The sequence below is a fragment of the Urocitellus parryii genome, chromosome 1 (genome assembly GCF_045843805.1).
Source record: "Urocitellus parryii isolate mUroPar1 chromosome 1, mUroPar1.hap1, whole genome shotgun sequence".
In the NCBI taxonomy this organism is placed as follows: Eukaryota; Metazoa; Chordata; class Mammalia; order Rodentia; family Sciuridae; genus Urocitellus; species Urocitellus parryii.
This window is the reverse complement of record NC_135531.1, coordinates 272,905,702-272,923,494: the sequence shown is the minus strand read 5'-3', so window position 1 is coordinate 272,923,494 and position 17,793 is coordinate 272,905,702. Positions and strand designations below refer to the sequence as shown.

General features: G+C 41.7%; 1 protein-coding gene across 1 annotated transcript in view; it reads left to right on the top strand.

Moving 5' to 3' along the window:
* The first annotated feature begins 621 nt into the window (after nt 1-621).
* The window catches only part of Col4a4 (collagen type IV alpha 4 chain), a 114,086-nt gene continuing 96,914 nt past the window's right edge, over nt 622-17,793 (top strand). Inside the window, exons 1-3 of the mRNA XM_077790975.1 lie at nt 622-715; nt 2,755-2,797; nt 8,427-8,504. Coding sequence (XP_077647101.1) covers nt 672-715; nt 2,755-2,797; nt 8,427-8,504 — 165 coding nt within the window. The 5' untranslated portion in view covers nt 622-671. The remainder of the gene's footprint in view (nt 716-2,754; nt 2,798-8,426; nt 8,505-17,793) is intronic.

Below are 17,793 nucleotides of genomic sequence, written 5' to 3'. Positions count from 1 at the left end.
GACAGGTCTTTACAGCCAAAGATTTTAAATATGAGACATCTCAATTCTTGGGGCCAACGATCAAATAAAAGGTTCTTTGAGTCAAGTTTAAAAATATTTTTTTCTCCTTTTATATTGAGGTAAAGTTCAAAAAATAAAGTTTACCATTTTAACTCTTTTGAAGTTTATAATCCAACAGTTTTTATTATGTCCATATGCTGTATAACCATAACCACTTCCTAAATTCTAGGACATTTTCATCATCCCCAAAAGAAATCCTACAGTTGCCTAATTTTCCCTTTCCATTCCTCCTAACGACCACTAATCTATTTTCTCTTTCTCTAGATTGGCCTATTGTAGACATTTTATATACATTTTATATACATTATATACATACATACATAGTGGCCTTTTTTCACTTAGCATAATGTTTTCAAGCTTCATTCACATTGTAGCCCATATTAATATTTCACTTATTTTCATGCCCGAATACCTCTGTTACTATGAATAATGAAAGTAATTATTTTCAACATTGTAATGCACACTGTGTTTTAAGAAACATATTTACATTTAACACATGCAGATTTTAACCCAGGACACAGAACTTCACCTGCCAGCGAGTCTTCCAGAAGAGAAGAGAGGCCTGGCAGAAGTTTCTAGTCCCTAGGCTGGTCTGCAAAGCCCCTGTGCACATGGTGTCTTTCAGATGGACCAAGCCCTTGGTCACAGATCCTGGGTGAGTGTCTTCTGTGTGATCACCTGCCTTTATCAAATACTTTCTCCTAAGTGTTTGTTTTATAGTTGTAGATTATCTAAATGCCTCAGTATCAAAAAGCCAAATGGTTCCAGAAAGCTAAAGGGTTTGCCTGCTGTATATGACTCATTATTAAAGTCCACACTGTCTACCCTCCCTGAAATGCTCCAAGGTCACCCAGTGGGAAGCTGCACAACTAAAGGCTCTGGGTTCCTACTCTCTTACTCACTGGGTTTGAATAGCAAAAGCCTTATAGGCCCAGAGCAGCAGGGTCTCTGAAACTAGTAGAGTTGGGACAAAGTACTTGTCTAGTGCAGTAGGCAGGTTAATGACCCCCAGAGACATCCACACCCTAATCTCTGGAGCCTGTGACTATGTTATGTTATATTGAAAAGGGGGGTTTAAAGTTACAGATGGAATTAAGTTTGCTAATTGGCAGACCTTGGGATGGGATAGTTGATCTTAGATCATCTGAGTGTGCCCATATAATCACAAGTGTTCTTAGAAGTCAAAGGGGGAGGCAGGAGATCAGTATCAGGAGAAATGTAACTACAGAAGCAGAGGCCAGAGGGATGCAGCAAGAGAAACACTCATCCTGCTTTGAAGATGGAATGGACCACGAGCCAAGGAAAGCTAGTGGCCCCTAGAGTCTGGGAAAGCAGGGGATCACACTCTCCCCTGAAACACCTTGATTTTCACCATTGAGACCCAAATTAGGCTTATGATGCCCCAAAGTACAAGATGATAAATCTGCATTGTTTAAGCCTCAGAGTTTGTGGGGATGTGTTGCTGTAGCCATAGGAAGCTAATAGGAGATTGTTAAATATGACCTAAAAGGTGTTGAGGATTAAGACTTAAAGAGCAGGAAGGCGAAAAGTTTTGAAGGTGATGACTGTGTTTATGGGAAATGAAGGAAGAGGGAGTGGGTGGTGGGAAGGAATCTGTTTATTTCAGAAATGTAGTCATGTCTTATGTGGAGTGGACAGGAAGGAAACTGCAAAAGAATCTTAATTATGGATGGTTCTTAGAAGAAAAATATCTATGTCAGTGAGAAAGACAAACAGTATAGGGTGAAGGGACAGTAATGAGGTTCCTATCTGACATGCTTGGGCCCTTGGAGGCTATTTTGCCTGAGGGCTCTGGTGCATATTATCCGACATTTCTGAGTTAGATCTTCTGTGAAAGGTGCCCACAGTTTTAATGCGAGTGTGTGGTGACCACAACTGCCATAAGATGCAGCATGTCCGGCTGGGGTTGTGGCTCAGTGGAAGAGCACTTGCCAGCATGTGTGAGACACTGGGTTCACTTCTCAGCATCACATAAAAATAAATAAAATAAAGGTATTATGTTCATCTACAATTAAAATAAAATAAAGGCAATGTGTTCATCTACAACTAAAAAAATAAACTTAAAAAAAAAGAGATACAACATATCCTATTTACAAATGTCCCAAGAGATAAGAAGTCATTTAACAAGCAGTGGCTGTAAATAAGAGTTCAACTTGATTTAAAGCTTATTCCCTGGGTTTAACACCTCCTTCAGATTTTTCTCTAACTTACTTATTTACTACATTGAAATGTCAACTGGACTTTATTGGAATTATCATGAATTCCAATAGAATGGCTGGGAGAAGGGTGAAAGCGAGAAAATACAGACTAGATCTGCCCCAGTTGCCCATGTCCTAATCAGGGTCACACGTAGGCACATGGCTTTGTGACTCTCAGTGGTGTTTCTCACGTGTTTGCACAAGAGGAAGGACAAGAGGGTGTAGAGAGAAGGCTCAGGAGGACCACATTACCTTCCATCCTGCTTCCTTGACTGACTAAAAAGAGGAACAAACAGTCATCTTGACATCCAGAGAGAGCAGAACATCTCTGGCCACTGGGGACAATCAGCTGGTGGTCCTAACCTGTTAGAAATAAAAAGCTTTCTGGGATTAACTCCTTTATTCTTTATCTTTTTAGTTTGTTTTGCATGAAAATGAATGGTTTAAATTAATATGAATTTTTGATTTTCTGCAGGTACCTTATACTTATTCTCTTTTCTGTACAACATGTATATGGAGTAAGTACATTAATTTACACTGACTGTATGTTGAGAATTCACTTTCTTGAATGTATTGTTTTGTTATATTTTTTTTAAAGAGAGAGTGAGAGAGGAGAGAGAGAGAGAGTGAGAGAGAGAGAGAGAGAGAGAGAATTTTTAATATTTATTTTTTTTTTAGTTCTCGGCGGACACAACATCTTCGTTTGTATGTGGTGCTGAGGATCGAACCCTGGCCGCACGCATGCCAGGCGAGCGCGCTACCGCTTGAGCCACATCCCCAGCCCCAATTTTGTTATATTTTTAAACACTTTCTGGGGCTCAGTTTTTTTTAATCTGGGAAATGGAGGTTTAGCTACAGTAACTCTAAGGTTTCTTCAATATTTTGTGGTCAAGATTGCTTTTGGAATAGCCTGGGTGTTGGATTGTTTATAATTAACATAACCTTTTCTTAAACACATTTTTTTTTGAGACAGCTGGGCCATATCAAGATTAAATCAGAAAATATAAGGTTAAATTCGAACATTTTAGCTCTGCAGAAAGATAAGCCTAGAACATTCTGTAATAAGCCCTCTTACTTCTGCCTCTTCACTAAAGAATCTAAGTTATTAAACCCAATCTCAGAAGTTTCTGGAAAATCCAGTTATGAGCTGTCTGTAACTCAGGTTGATCTTTAAACAACTGGACTGGCTTGGGTCCACCCAATCCAATTTCAGAGATTCAGATTATCTAAGGTCTTTCCAAAGCAAATGGAAGCATGTCATTAACCTTGTTCTCTTCTTCCTACCAGTTGGGAGCAGACAGCACGTGGGTCAAGGAACAGGCACCCTTGGTTCTTGGCTCTGCCACTGATTTATTCCTTAACATACCTAAGGCTTAGTCTTCTCCATGTTAAGGGGGGATGGAAGACTTGTTCATGTACATCTGAGAACAATGGCTGACTGCTGTGGATCTCACCTGATTTTTTCTGAGTTTATTTTTATATCATATTCTTTTGTTTTCTAAGTCTACCAAGTCTTAAATTTCACTTCATTTGATCCTTATATTCCATGCCAATGAATATAATTCCTGAACCAAGGATCATTCTATCCTGGACCCTCCCACTGGCTTGTGGTCACACAGGAGTGGATATAATGATTAGATTTTAAAGGTAGAGGTACAAACTGAGGCAATATCGACACTTCTCAGTAGAGGGTGGTTGTACAAGTTAAGCTCCTTTGTAATGGATAGCTATATAGATTCTGTCAGAATGATTATGAAGACATTTGATTATGTGAAAGTAGCAAAGTATTGGGCAGTATACCATTGGGTAATAATAAAAGCAGATCAAAAATCACTGAAAGTGTGTGTGTGTGTGTGTGTGTGTGTGTATGCGCATTTGTTCACATGTGTGCTTCTGTGTACGAGAGATTGTGGTGTGAGTATGCTTATTAATACCCAGACACCATTGAGGTCCATTTTTAGGGCAGATGGCTATTCTTCTAGAAATTAACTTATTTTCTTGAACTTTTTTATGCAGCAAATATTTGTTTTAAAATGCCCAAGATAAAGCAGATGACTTTTCCTGTTTTTCTCTTTGAAGAAAAGTAACATTGGTTTCCTGAGAGTACAAGTGTGTTCCCCCTCAGTGTAGTTCATATTTTGAATGTTTAGTTGTCTGAGATACTGTCTTTATTTTTTTTCAAAGGGTTTATGCAATCTATTTTTGAGGGTCAGACTCTTCCCCTGTGAATTCACTGTTCCCTTTTAAATGTTTATTGAGGTGTTGCTTTATTAGAATCTGCTGATCTATTTTAAACTGACTCTATTTTGTGATGTAATTTTGCTAAAAACATCTCAGTGATGCTTGGCAAAGATAAGTAAAAATAAATACATAAAAAACCCTTCATTATCAAGCCATCTGATCAACTGACCTTTTTTCCTCTGGTTATTTTGATATTTCACTGAACACACAGTAATGAATCCCAACCTTAAATGACCCGAGTGTTCAGACTAGCTACTTTAAGTGCTGTCCCAACTTGGCCCTGGGTATTTAATTTTTTTTAAACCTTATCAGTATTTTGAATGTAGGTATTGTAGATAACAATGTTACTCAAAATTTAAGGGGCATATATTTCAGAAACTTCCAATACATTTTTAACTTAAATTATCTACTTGCTTGGGCTCTTGTGAAGCTTCAAATTCTTACATACTTTTAATGACCCAGGAGAATTTTATTTATAAAGATGCCTTTTTCATTAATGCTTATAGATATTTTATTTGGGATTTTGTCTGAGCATACTTTTCTGCCAAAGAAGTTGAAATTGTGTGATTGAAAAGCATTTCTGGAAAGACTCCTTTCCCTCTTACACACACACACACACACACACACACACACACACACACTCACACACACACAGACACATGCATGCATACACATTTATGTATATGTATGTTTGTCTATATGTGTTCATATATACATGCATATTTATATGTATTATGTTTTACATATATGTATGTTTATGTGTCTTCCATCTGAACTATAAATATCGGTTTAGCTGTGTTATGTTTTCCTATTATACATTGGTCTAGAAACTTCAGTTTAAAAAGATCTATCAAGCTGGGCATGGTGGCACATGCCTATAATGCCAGTGACTTGGGAAATCTGTTGCAAGAGGATCAAAATTTCCAGTCTCAGGAACTAAGCAAGACCCTGCTCAAAAAAAAAAAAAAAAAAAAGACTGGGAATTGGAATTGGGGATATTGGGGATGTAGCCTCAAAAAAAAAAAAAATACTTGGGAACCAACTTAATGAAAGAGATGAAAGACCTATACAATGAAAACTACAGAACCCTAAAGAAAGAAATCGAAGAAGACCTTAGAAGATGGAAAAATCTACCCTGCTCTTGGATAGGCAGAATTAATATTATCAAAATGACCACACTACCAAAAGCACTATACAGATTTAATGAAATTCCAATCCAGACCCCAATGACATTCCTCATAGAAATAGAAAAAAACAATCATGAAATTCGTCTGGAAAAATAAGAGACCCAGAATAGCTAAAGCTATCCTTAGCAAGAAAAGTAAGCAGCTAGCATCACTATACCAGACGTTGAACTACATTACAGAGCAATAGTAACAAAAATGACATGGTATTGGCACCAAAATAGACTGGTAGACCAATGGCACAGAATAGAGGACACAGAGTCTAACCCAAAAAATTGCAATTATCTTACATTAGACAAAGGTGCCAAAAACATACATTGGAGAAAAGACAACCTCTTCAACAAATGGTGCTGGGAAAAACTGGAAATCCATATGCAACAAAATGAAACTAAACCCCTATCTCTCACCATGGACAAAACTCAACTCAAAGTGGATCAAGGATCTAGGAATTAAACCAGAAACCCTGCATCTAATAGAAGAAAAAAGTAGGCCCTAATCTCTGTCATGTCAGATTAGGTCATAGGAATTAGCATAATAATTAAAATCAAGATTAAAAAATGAGATGGATTCAAACTAAAAAGTTTCTTCTCAGCAAAAGAAACAATCAGTGAGGTGAATAGAGAGCCTCCATCTTGGGAGAAAATTTTTACTCCTCACACATCAGATTGAGCACTAATCTCTAGGGTATATAACAACTCAAAAGACTAAACACCAAAAAAAAAAAACCCAATTAATAAATGGGCCAAGGACCTAAACAGACACTTCTCAGAAGATGATATACAGTCCATCAAAAAATATATGAAAAAAACGCTCAACATCTCTAGCAATCAGAGAAATGCAAATCAAAACTACTGTAAGATATCATCTCACTCCAGTCAAAATGGCAGCTATTAAGAATACAAAGAATAATAAGTGTTGGCAAGGATGTGGGAAAAAGGCACACTCATACATTGCTGGTGGGATTGCACATTGGTGTAGCCAAAATGGAAAACAGTATGGTGATTCCTTGGAAAACTGGGAATGAAACCACCATTTGACCCAGCTATCCCCCTCCTTGTTCTAAACCCCAAAGATTTAAAAACAGCATACTACAGGGACACAGCCACATCAAGGTTTATAGCAGCACAATTCACAATTGTTGAACCAATCTAGATGCTCTTCAGTAGATGAATGGATTTAAAAAATGTGGTATGTATACACAATGGAATATAACTCAACAATAAAAGAGAATAAAATCATGGCATTTGCAGGTAAATGAATGGAGCTGGTAAAGATAATGCTAAGTGAAGTTAGCCAATCCCCCCAAAACAAATGCCAAATGTTTTCTCTGATATAAGGAAGCTGATTCATAGTGGGGTAGGGAAGGGGAGCATGGGGGAAATAGATGAACTTTAGATAGGGCAGAGGGGTGGGAGGGGAAGGGAGGGTGCATGCGGTTAGAAATGATGGTGAAAAGTGATGGACATCATTATTCAAGTACATGTATGAAGACACAAATGGTGTAATATACTTTGTATACAAACAGATATATGAAAAATTGTGTTCTATATGTATAATATGAATTGTAGTGCATTCTGCTGTCATATAAAACAAATTTTAAATTTTTTTTTAAAAAGGACTGGGAATTGGAATTTTGGATGTAGCTTGGTGATAAAGCATCCTTGGATTCAATCCCTAGTAGTAAAAAAAAAAAAAATGTCAATTACAGAAATGTGCAATTACTATGTGCATGTTTGTTAGGCAGTTTGTCTCTGGTGCTGACTTGATGTTCCTGTCCATGCCCTCAGTTCCCACCACCTAGGGCATCTTTGACCAACACCTGTCCACCTCTCCCATCCAACCCATAGCCCCTGTGAATGAATGCAGGCACACTGTATGACCCTTTGTTCTAAGGGACCTACTTACAGGCTCTCTGGGACTACACTTTTGTATTAAAGTGGCTGATGACACTGGTTCTGGATAATTAGCATTTGTGAGAACAAAGTGACGATTCTTGCCAAAGAGCATAGGTGTATGTGTGTGTGTGTGTGTTTTTGTGTGTGTGTGTGTGTGTGTGTGTTGACTCTCTAATGCAGAAAAGTCAGCTTAAAAATGGGGAGAGGGCACCAATTATTTAGGTTCAGAAGTTTTCTGGTTGAGAGACACATTAGAGGAACCATCTTGGAGTATTGGCACACTGTAAGGAAGAATAATTTTTTATCTGAAGCATGAGACCGTACTGGACAATGGTCCTGGAAAGGACTTCACAAGGGAGACAGGCCAGTTGATCCAGGAGGCAGAGCAAGGTGATCATGAAAAAAGTCAAGCCCATCAACTAAATTAGATGCCTCTGTATACGTGTGGTTTGCTCAACTGTCTGGTTCGTACTCTAAGTTTGCTCTCAACTTAGTACATCATGAAGCCTTCCTGGGAGACAGAAACTGTAGAAGCTTCTGGCCAAAGCAAAGTGACTATAGAAGGACCATGTCTTTTCCCTAGTGTCCTCAGTCTTGGAAGCCACTTGCTGGTATAGTCAGCCCTGCTGATTATGAAGCCCCAGTGTAAGTGCTTTGCCTTTTAATACGTCAGTATAGTTGTTGCTTCTCATGGATCCAAAGGTTAAGAGTGTACCATGGGATTCTGGCGAGCTAGGCAAACCCAGAGTGCTTGTTGTGCTGTGCATGGCATGTACCCAACTAAGAGATGAGCACTTGCATGCTAAAGAAGCTGCTTCCGTTTCCAGGGTGGGAAGAAATACATCGGTCCTTGTGGAGGAAGAGATTGCTCCATGTGCCAGTGCTTTCCTGATAAGGGCTCTCGGGTAAGTGATGTAACCATCAGACCAGGCAGCTTGCCTGCATTTTGAACCATCCTGAATACCTACATTAAGTTGTCTCAGACCCCGACATGTTGTGGGTGCTTATGTTGAGAATACTTACGTCTTTTACAATCAGAGTTGTTCACCTTCTGATAAGCGATTTCAATTACATGAGACTGTGTGTCAAGCTGTGAAGATGGCCTGCGCAGTAATGGTTCACCTGTGATTTTTGCAACACTAATCTTGTGAATGGTCTCATGAAGAAAGGGTCTTGCTGTCACAGGATGCATACTGGATTGCGTCCTTGGCAGTTATCTTGCTTTGAGATGTAGTGCGATGAGTGAGGCAAAAAGCTGCTTCGATTTTTAAAAAGCAGTCTTTTCAGACGTTTGACTGTTAGTCTTTCATGGATGACACCCATTGAAACCCGTGGGATGGTGTCTAATCATGGTGATAGCTGTACTTATTTCAAGCTTATTATTGGCCAGGAGCTTTTATGTGTGCTGGGAATGCTCTGGCTCATTGGGCCTCGCAGCAACCTTCTTAATCAGACCAACATTGGAGTGTAGGAGACTGAAGCGTAGACTAGGTTAGTGTCTAGCTTGAGTCCACCCAGAAAAGTACTCTTGATGATTAGATTGTTGTCAATTCTGCAAAGCACAGGGAACTTCTTGGTTACTGCTTGTCAGGCTTCTTGAACTTCATGAACATCTCCGCTATGTTCTGAGAGCAGCATTTGGCAGCCCACTATTCATCCATGCTGAGTACTAAAGCAAACAATTCTTCAGTTAAAAATGCTCTTGTGATTTTTATATAGATCTACATTGAAGTGCCACTCTGCACCCCTTAAATATGTACAATTGTGTGATAATTTAAAAAAACATATTTTTAAAAAACACTCCCATAATCTTACAAAAGGGATTGTGTTTCAGAAGTTTTGGACAGTTTTTAAATCAGATCAATGATTCTTTGAAAATGTGCCTTCTTCTGTTCAGGTTGCTGAAACAAAATATCACAGACAAAATATCACATACAAATTTTTAGCTCTTTAAAAATTGTCCATAGCTTCTGGAACACATGTCTTTCTTACAAGATCATGGCAGTTTTTTTAAATGTATATTTTACTTTTAATTGACACATAATTGTACATAATTAAGGGGTGCAGATGGACCCTTTGATCTATGTATACAAAAAGAATTATTTGCTCTAATACTTCGGCATGGATGGTAATGGGCTGCCAGCTGCTGCTGTCAAACCTATTTCTCACAGTTCTGAGGGATGGGAGGCCCAAGATCAGGGTGCCTGTAGGTCCTGTGTTTGGTGGGGGCCTCTTCCTGTTTTTTTGGATGATTGTCTTCACTGTGTCCTCACATGGAGAGAGTACTCTGGGGTCCTTGCAGAAGGGCACTAATCCTCTTCATGCAAGCTCCATGCTTATGACCAAACAACCCCCCAAAGACCCCATTCCCGGTACCATCTCAATAGGATGTCAACATGTGCATTTGGGGAAGACACAAACATTCAGTCCAGAACAGTGTCCACATCAATCTCACAGGGCTGTGCGGGATCCTCAAAGAGCACGTTTCAGTAGAGATTGGTCTTTACAACAAAATAAAATTACTTTCCTGACAGAAAGGACTGAATTTTTCTCCCATTGCATGTTTTTCTTGTGACATGGTAGGTGTGTTCTGTGGTTCCTTTGTTAGACTGTTTTACTGTAAGCCACCAAACTTATTGATGTAAATGACAGCAAACCTCTGTGCAATATATGAAAGATTTTGGTCACCACAATTTATCTTGAGCTTTGTCAAGCTACTTTCAGCGTATAATTTAAAAACTGAATCATCAAGGAAAACAAAGTTAAGACACTAAAAACTAGCAACCTAAGAAGTACTTTAGCTTTTCCATGTACATGTACAGATGATTTACAAAAATCCCAGCTTTGGGGTGAGGTTATTAATGCAAACATACCAAGATGATAGAAATACACAAAGAAAAAAAAGTGCATCTAAATTTTAAGACTTCTGGGCCTGAGGCCCCCCTAAAATGGATTTGATCAGCTCTGTAGTGGGAAGAAGAGCAAACCAAAAATGAAGAGGGGCGGTTGCTTCGATGGAGCCAGCGTGGTGGGTCCTGTGGTTTAAAGGAGGCTGGGGTGTGTCAGCAGCTGTGCCTGTGCCTTGGCACATCTGTCCCTCCCTTCTGTGGTGCTTGGCTGGGGGTAATTGGGCTCTTCCTCCAGGACATTTGACAGTGTCAAGACAGTTTTTGGTTGGCACTGGATGGAAGGGTGCTAGAGGGGTCCCCTGGGCAGATGCCACAAAGATGTCAATGTCTTACAATGCACAGCGCAGCTCCCAAACCACAGCTAAAATTTTTAGCCACAGCTAAAAATAAAAAAGATCTTTTCTAAAGGTAAATTATTGTGGTTTAGTTGCTAGCTTGAATTGAGAGTTGACCTCTCCCTGTGCAGTTTTTTTGTTCTGAACTTGTATAAATAACAGTTGTGTAAGGTGTCTCCTTTCTACATTGTAATAGTTGCTTCCGTCTACATTATAAATAAAGAACCATTAGAGAAAAAAAAGCCTGCAGCACAGAGGCTGAGGAGCCTGTTGTCACCCCACAAAAGCTCCCTAGGGCAGGTGATATTGTTATTTCCATCTGACAATACAAGGAATCCAAAGTCCCAAGTTCTAATTAACTTGCTGTGTGCAGAGCCAGGAGTCACCCCAGGTGTCTGGCTTCTCCTCCACATTTGCCCCGTGATCATGGAAATATCATTACACTAAGGTTCCAACACCTGGGCTTAGTATGGGGAAAACACCCAGGTGGGCACTTTAATGGGACCAAGCCTTCTCAGTGTCCTTGTAATTAGACCACTCGTCCTTTTCTTTCTATTTCCTCGGGCTGTCAATCACAACCAGTGCCCTTGGCATTCTCCAAGGCAGTCTATGTTCCAAGAAGGCTCAAGAAGCTGAGCTGCACTCTCTGATTCAGGGTGGTCAGGGAGGGCTGCTTACATAACAGGAAAGCTCTGTCCTTCCTGAGACAGACAGGTTCTCCCTGTGAGGGATGCAGGTGCAGGGATTGTTTTCCAGTGGAGAATTTGGGAGCAGGGCCCATGCATAACTTGGGAGATCGTTCGGGCAGCGGGCTTGCTCAGGTCTCCAGCAGCCAGTCTGCCTCTTGAGCTACAGGAACAGCTCAAGGTAGACTCTAAAGGTGGGAATACCCTGACTTCCGGAGGCTGGATGAATCTCCCTGAGGCTTCCCAGCCATTTGTGGCATAGTCTCTGTGATCCCTTAAAAGAAAAATGTTCCTCTCCTGGAGACCAGTGTTTAGATGGGTACTTCATTGAAGTCCCACATCAGGACTGCCATGGCTGAAGCATCGTCAACAGCAAGTCTGGCCCAGGGCCGAGGAAAGGCTATGGTTACCACTTTATGGGAGCCTGGAGCTAGAGTTAGAGATGGAACTGGGACCTGCCTGGGGCTGAACCAGCTGAGCCTCATCAGTGTTCCACAGAGGCCGGCAGTCTAGCCTCTACTCATCTTCCACCCATAATCACTACTACTGCCTCCTCTGACTCCCCAGCCACATCCACTGGGCTGCTGGCTCTCTCTGGAAGACATTCGGAACACCCCCTCTTCTCTACCTGTTTCTCAATGTCATCCTCTTTCACCCTACTGCCATCTCCCTTCTAGAAGGAGCTCAGTATTGACACCGCCCTGCAGTGTCCCTGCTTACCCACCCCCTCCCTGCTGGGACTCGCCACTGGGACTCCTCACAGACTCTCACGGGGATTCTCTTCCACTCTCCCTCTCCGGCTCCTCAGCTCCGGCAGGGCTGAGTGTGGCTATGCCCACACTCTTGATGAGATTGTGCCCATGCACTAGGTAAAGATGGTCATGAGAATGGCACGAAAGGCATTTCCTGACTCCCGATCTGTAGTGGACTTTGGAAACCCAAGTCCTCTTCATTTCCCTGCTTTGGGAGCTGGGAGTCATTTTGTCACACGGCTTTGAGATGATCCCTGTACATGGCACTCAACGGGGAGTTTAGACCACTCTGGTTAGGATTTGGGGGCCAGGTCAGCATGCAGAGGATGGGTAGGGGCACTTGCTCTTCCCAAGAGAAGAGGGAACCAGTTAGTGGGGAATCATGCCCCCGCCTGCCTTCCTCCCCTCACACTAGAGCCAAAGCCTGAGGTGAAGGGCAGGATCTCTCATCAGGCAGATTTCCTTGTGGGTTCAGGTAGGGCCTGGTGGAGCACTTTGAGCAGCAGGTGAGCTGGGATCCCTGCTGTGCTCAGAGCTTTTCAAGGAGCAGAGACTGGGGAAAGAGCCCTGGCTGAGGGCCAGAGACTTATGCTCTTGACCTTTCCAGGTTCTGTGTTCCCACCTGAGAAACGAGGGTTCTCACTAGAAGGCTGGACCTATCCCTCCTGGCTCTCAGGTCCTGCGGTTCTGTAATGTGGGGCATGGTTCATGAATGACAGCTACTGGTTTCCAAACGATTTGTGACTCCAGCCTTACACTTCCCTAGACTTCATTCTGATTCAGAATGAAGGTGGAACCCGGCAGGATTCAAAGTTTTTCTTGATGGGTTTTAAGGGAGGAAGCTCTATGCATTCAGTGGTTGTCCCTTTGTAGGAAAATATTATGTCATGTCCTTAGGAACCAGGATGGACTTTTTAAAGTTTTGCTTTAGCAACCAGGAAAATAAAGACACCTTCTACCGTTGATTCCAGAAAAGAGTAGATTCATACTGTTTACCGTCCATGGGAATTTAGCCACTGCAAAATCAAGAGAACTTCATGATGTGATTGTTTTTCATATAAGGAGGTCAAATGACTTAAAACTCAAGAACTGTGTGAGTATTGGGGTTTGAAACTCAAAATCAGACAATTAGTGGGGTCACTATTTCCTTTGGAAAGTTTAGATATCTATATGTAGAGAGTACATATAAATATGTACACTACAAGTAGTTTTCCTGCAATTTCATTCACTCATCTGTTATACTTTTAAGAGGCTGCATTCCAAGATAAAAATGGAATTTACTTGGGGGATTTTAATTATTGTTAATATTTTTCATATCATTAAGTTATTTGCACATGAAGTTCTAGAATTCCGTCTCTATCACTCTCACAGCTGTGGGTTAGAACACTTCCTAACTGTGGCCTGATAAGTGGTTCACAGCAATCATTTTTATGTCCCGGAGTTCACATAAGTCAATTATGTTCTATTTTGATGAAAGCAAGATCCAATAACAACTGGAAGTTGTAAAGTTTTTTGGCTTTGCTTTCTTGTTCTTTCCAATATCTTCGTCCTCAAAGAACTCTCTGGCTCATTTTGTCAGCATTGAAAAATTCTCTGGTCAAGAAATCCCTGTTTGACATGGCAGACTCAAACCCCTTTAAGGTGACTGCAGGTAACCTGCACCAGGGGGCTCTGGGGTAGTACTGTTGGATTTGGGGACTGGGGAGCTGGACAAGACATTTATTTGTCTTATAAAGGCATAAAAATCCTAGTGCCTAATGATTAAACATATCCTGGTGGAATTCAGCCCAAGTTATAACATTGGCTTAGCTTACTCAAGTGTTCCCTGGCAGGAACAGTAACCATGATTTATTTTTTCAGTACTAGGGATCAAACCCAGGACTTATCACATACTAGGCAAGCGCTCCTCCACTGAACTACATCCCCGGCCTTTTTTATTTTTTGTTTTTTTTGAGTCAGGGCCTTACTAGGTTGTGATCCTCCTGCTTCAGCCTTTTGAGTTGCTAGGATTACAGGCTTGTGCCACCATGCCTGGCTACTATCATGATTTCTAAACAGTGGAACACTTGAAAAAGTTAAAGGAATAATCTTCAGTTATAGGATTTCCTCTATAGATGCTTGAGAAAGTATTTCTCGTACCTGGGGATAAAGGAGGGATCCTTGTCTGTTATTTTCTACTGTTTGCTCTACTAGCAACAATAGTGTTTGAAGCAGCAGCAGTAGGTGATATTTCTATGGAAGAATAACTCCAACTAACATCAGGCTCAGTGTGCTGATGAGATGCTCTTGACATCTAGCATCTGTGTGCCAAAGGGGAACAAACTTGTTTTTACTTCCTACACTCTAGAATGCATCATGCATTTTCCACTGGACCAATTGCATAGGTAGAACTAATATAAGGAGACCTCCCCTGGGAACCTTAGTTGCAGCTTGGGCCTGAAGTGGCTGCACATCTGCCCAGGCCAGCCACCTCATTCAGCTGCCCATGGTTTACAGCAGGTCTTCTCATTGGAGTTCAAGTCCACAGTGATGACTGCCCTGTTGGGTGGCCCAGCACGAACCCAGGCCAGGCCAGGTGCAGGGCCCAGCAAATGTAGGGGCCATGCTGAACTCAAGAGGAACATGTCAGGACCACTTGGAAGTGGCCTTGCTATTGGTGCAAGATAAGGGCAAGCGATACAGGTGCACCTGAAAGTCTGGCCCATTTTCAGGGAACTATTCCATGTAGGAAAATTGGAATCAATAAGTTTAACAATTCCTCTCCAGTGCCAGGGTAGCATCTGACGAAATTACAGAAAATACAGAATCATAAGGGATGTAAGAAAGACAAGCAAGTTTCTTCTTTCAAACTCATTTTCAATAATTTGCCAAGAAATTCTCATGGAATTTCTGTCCCCAATGTGCTTATCGTTTCCTTTCTCCACCATACACCCATCACTGCAATTAATCAAGAATACATTTCCATTCATTCAGCAATAACCACTGAACACTCCCCATGTTGCAGGCATCAGCTGAGGACATGGGTCCTTTGTGATAAAGAAGAAAGTCCCTGTGGCATGCAGCTCAGAGCCCAGTAGTAGAGGCAGACAAAATTTTTGTTCCAGCTTGCTTCCAGGTGCCTGATGAGTGACAGCCCTGTGCTGGGTGCATGGTGGGCCTCATGGAAAAAGAAGAGACAAAGGTGCTCACTGCCTTCCCAGGTGGACCATGTGGTGCTGTGACTTGGCTTTGCATGGCAGTATGAATGTGGGGTGGCAGAGCACAAGGATATGGGGGTTAATCAATGCGTGGAATTAGAGGTCACCCAGCCACTGCCTGGAGGAAGCCTTATATTAGTTCCTGTGGCTTTTGTAGTAACTTAGCACATACTTGGTGGCTTAACACAATGGAAATTTATTCTCCCATAAATCCTGGAGGTCAGACATTCAAAAGCAAGGTTTTGGCACCCACAGGCTCTAGGGGAGGTTCTGTTCTTGCCTCTTCCGGCTTCTGGCTGCTCTCGGCAACGCAAAATTTGGCATTCCTTGGCTCCTGGCTGCGTCTCTCCAATTTCTGCCTCTGTTACCATTCTGCCTTCTACTGTGTGTCTGCATCAAATCTTGCTCCATGTACCTTTTTAAAATATATATGTTTTTAGTTGTAGATGGACACAATACCTTTATTTAATTTATTTATTTTTAATAAGTTGCTGAGGATCAAACCCAGTGCCTCACACATGCTAGGCAAGTGTACTACCACTGAGCCCCAACCAGCACCTCCATGTCCTTTTTATAAGGATACATGTAATGGCATTTAGGGACCATCTAGACAATCCAAGATAAACACATGCTCTCATCTTTTGCCACCTGAGGCATTTGTTGAAAGTTCAGGGGACAAGGACACGGCATACATATCCTTTCATGGGTACCATTCAACTCATAAGATATTTGACAAATAGAAAGTCTCTACTCAAGTAGGAGACAGGATAGTGTCCTTGGGGATGGAAAGATGTCCAGAAAGGGGTTTGATCATAGCAGGGAAGAAAGCAAGTGGCCTGAGATGCTGTTGACCAAATGGACACGGCACATCCTGTGTAATTAGAACCTTCAAACCACTGGCTACTGTTTGGAGGACATAGCCATTTGGATGATATTAGGGAGAGCCTGTTAGGAGACCATAGCAGCCACAGGGGTGGGGATGTGTTGTTTTAGAAAGAGGCGACTATGGAGGTGGGCATATGGGTGGGCTGGAAATATTGGGAGGCAGGTTGATGGCAAACAGAGGAGACTCCACAGGGCTGTTTGGTGTGGTGGTTAGAGATATGCAAGACCCCCTGGTAGAGGTGCTAACACTTGTGTGGACAGTGGTATTTGACTGGGGAGCACATTTGAAGGGTGATCCCAAGTCCAGAGCCTGAGGTCAGTTGCATGTGTAGCTGGTGCTCAGTAAGAGGTCTGGACTAGGGAGGGGGTTGGACAGATTGTTTGGCTATGGATGCAGTAAATCCCATGGGAATGGGTGAATTTTCCCAAAAGAAAGGGAGAAAAGGCCGGTATCTCTGAGGAGCTCCAGGTGGAGCCCCTTAACCATTTCAAGGGGAGCGGCACAGGAGAAGCAGGTAGGAGAAAAACAAGGGGTAAGGGCAAGGGGCAGAGAACAGGTTGGAGAAAGGAGATTCAGCTGGGTACTTCTCAGCAGGAGCTTACCACACGAGCTCCAGACGCCTAATTTGGTTCCCATGGCAGGTGCACAATGCCAGGCTATTGCTCCCACTGTGTTTCAAAATGGAAAACAATTCATCAGGCACCTGTCTAAAGAGCGACCTTACTATTCAGTGGCAAAGCTGTGTCTTTGGTTCTCAGTGCAGGGTTCTCCCCCCTGTGCCATGCTATTTTCTAAAAACACAGATAAAGATCCCTAGAGGTTATTCCAGGCTAAAGTGATGAATTTACCCTGAGCCCCTTGTTACCAAGTAAGGTCAACTTAAGGTGAAGAGAAAATATTCTTCAGGTGCAGTTTGGTCTCCTCGGACAATCTACCCTTAAAGTAACACCTTTTCATTATTAATTTTTACAGCTGTTTCTCATATCCAGCAATAGAGGAGGACCCTGGGGCCATTCTCCAAGGGACTTGTTGAGGCCTGTTTGAGGATTTACGTGATGTTGTAGTGACACCTAGTGGCCTATTTATTGAATTACAATTAAGCATTAAATATGGGAATAACACAATAAGGGCAGCATTAAAAAAAAGAGATACACTAAAATGTTACTTTGTGAATTTTGATATAGAAATATTATTCAATTAATCAATCTGCAAATACATGTTTAAAAGTTGAGGTTGCGAAAGACAACTTAAGCAGATACTAAGCAATCTGCACCAAACAATAGTGAAAATCAGGAAAGGAGTCTATTCAGGTGTTCATTATTTTAGGGTGGACAGGAGAGTTTGGAGGAAGGATTAATAAAACCTGGGGTAGAAAGTGAGGCAGAAACCTTGAGGTCTGAAGAGCTGGGTTTGAATCTCTGCTTCCTTG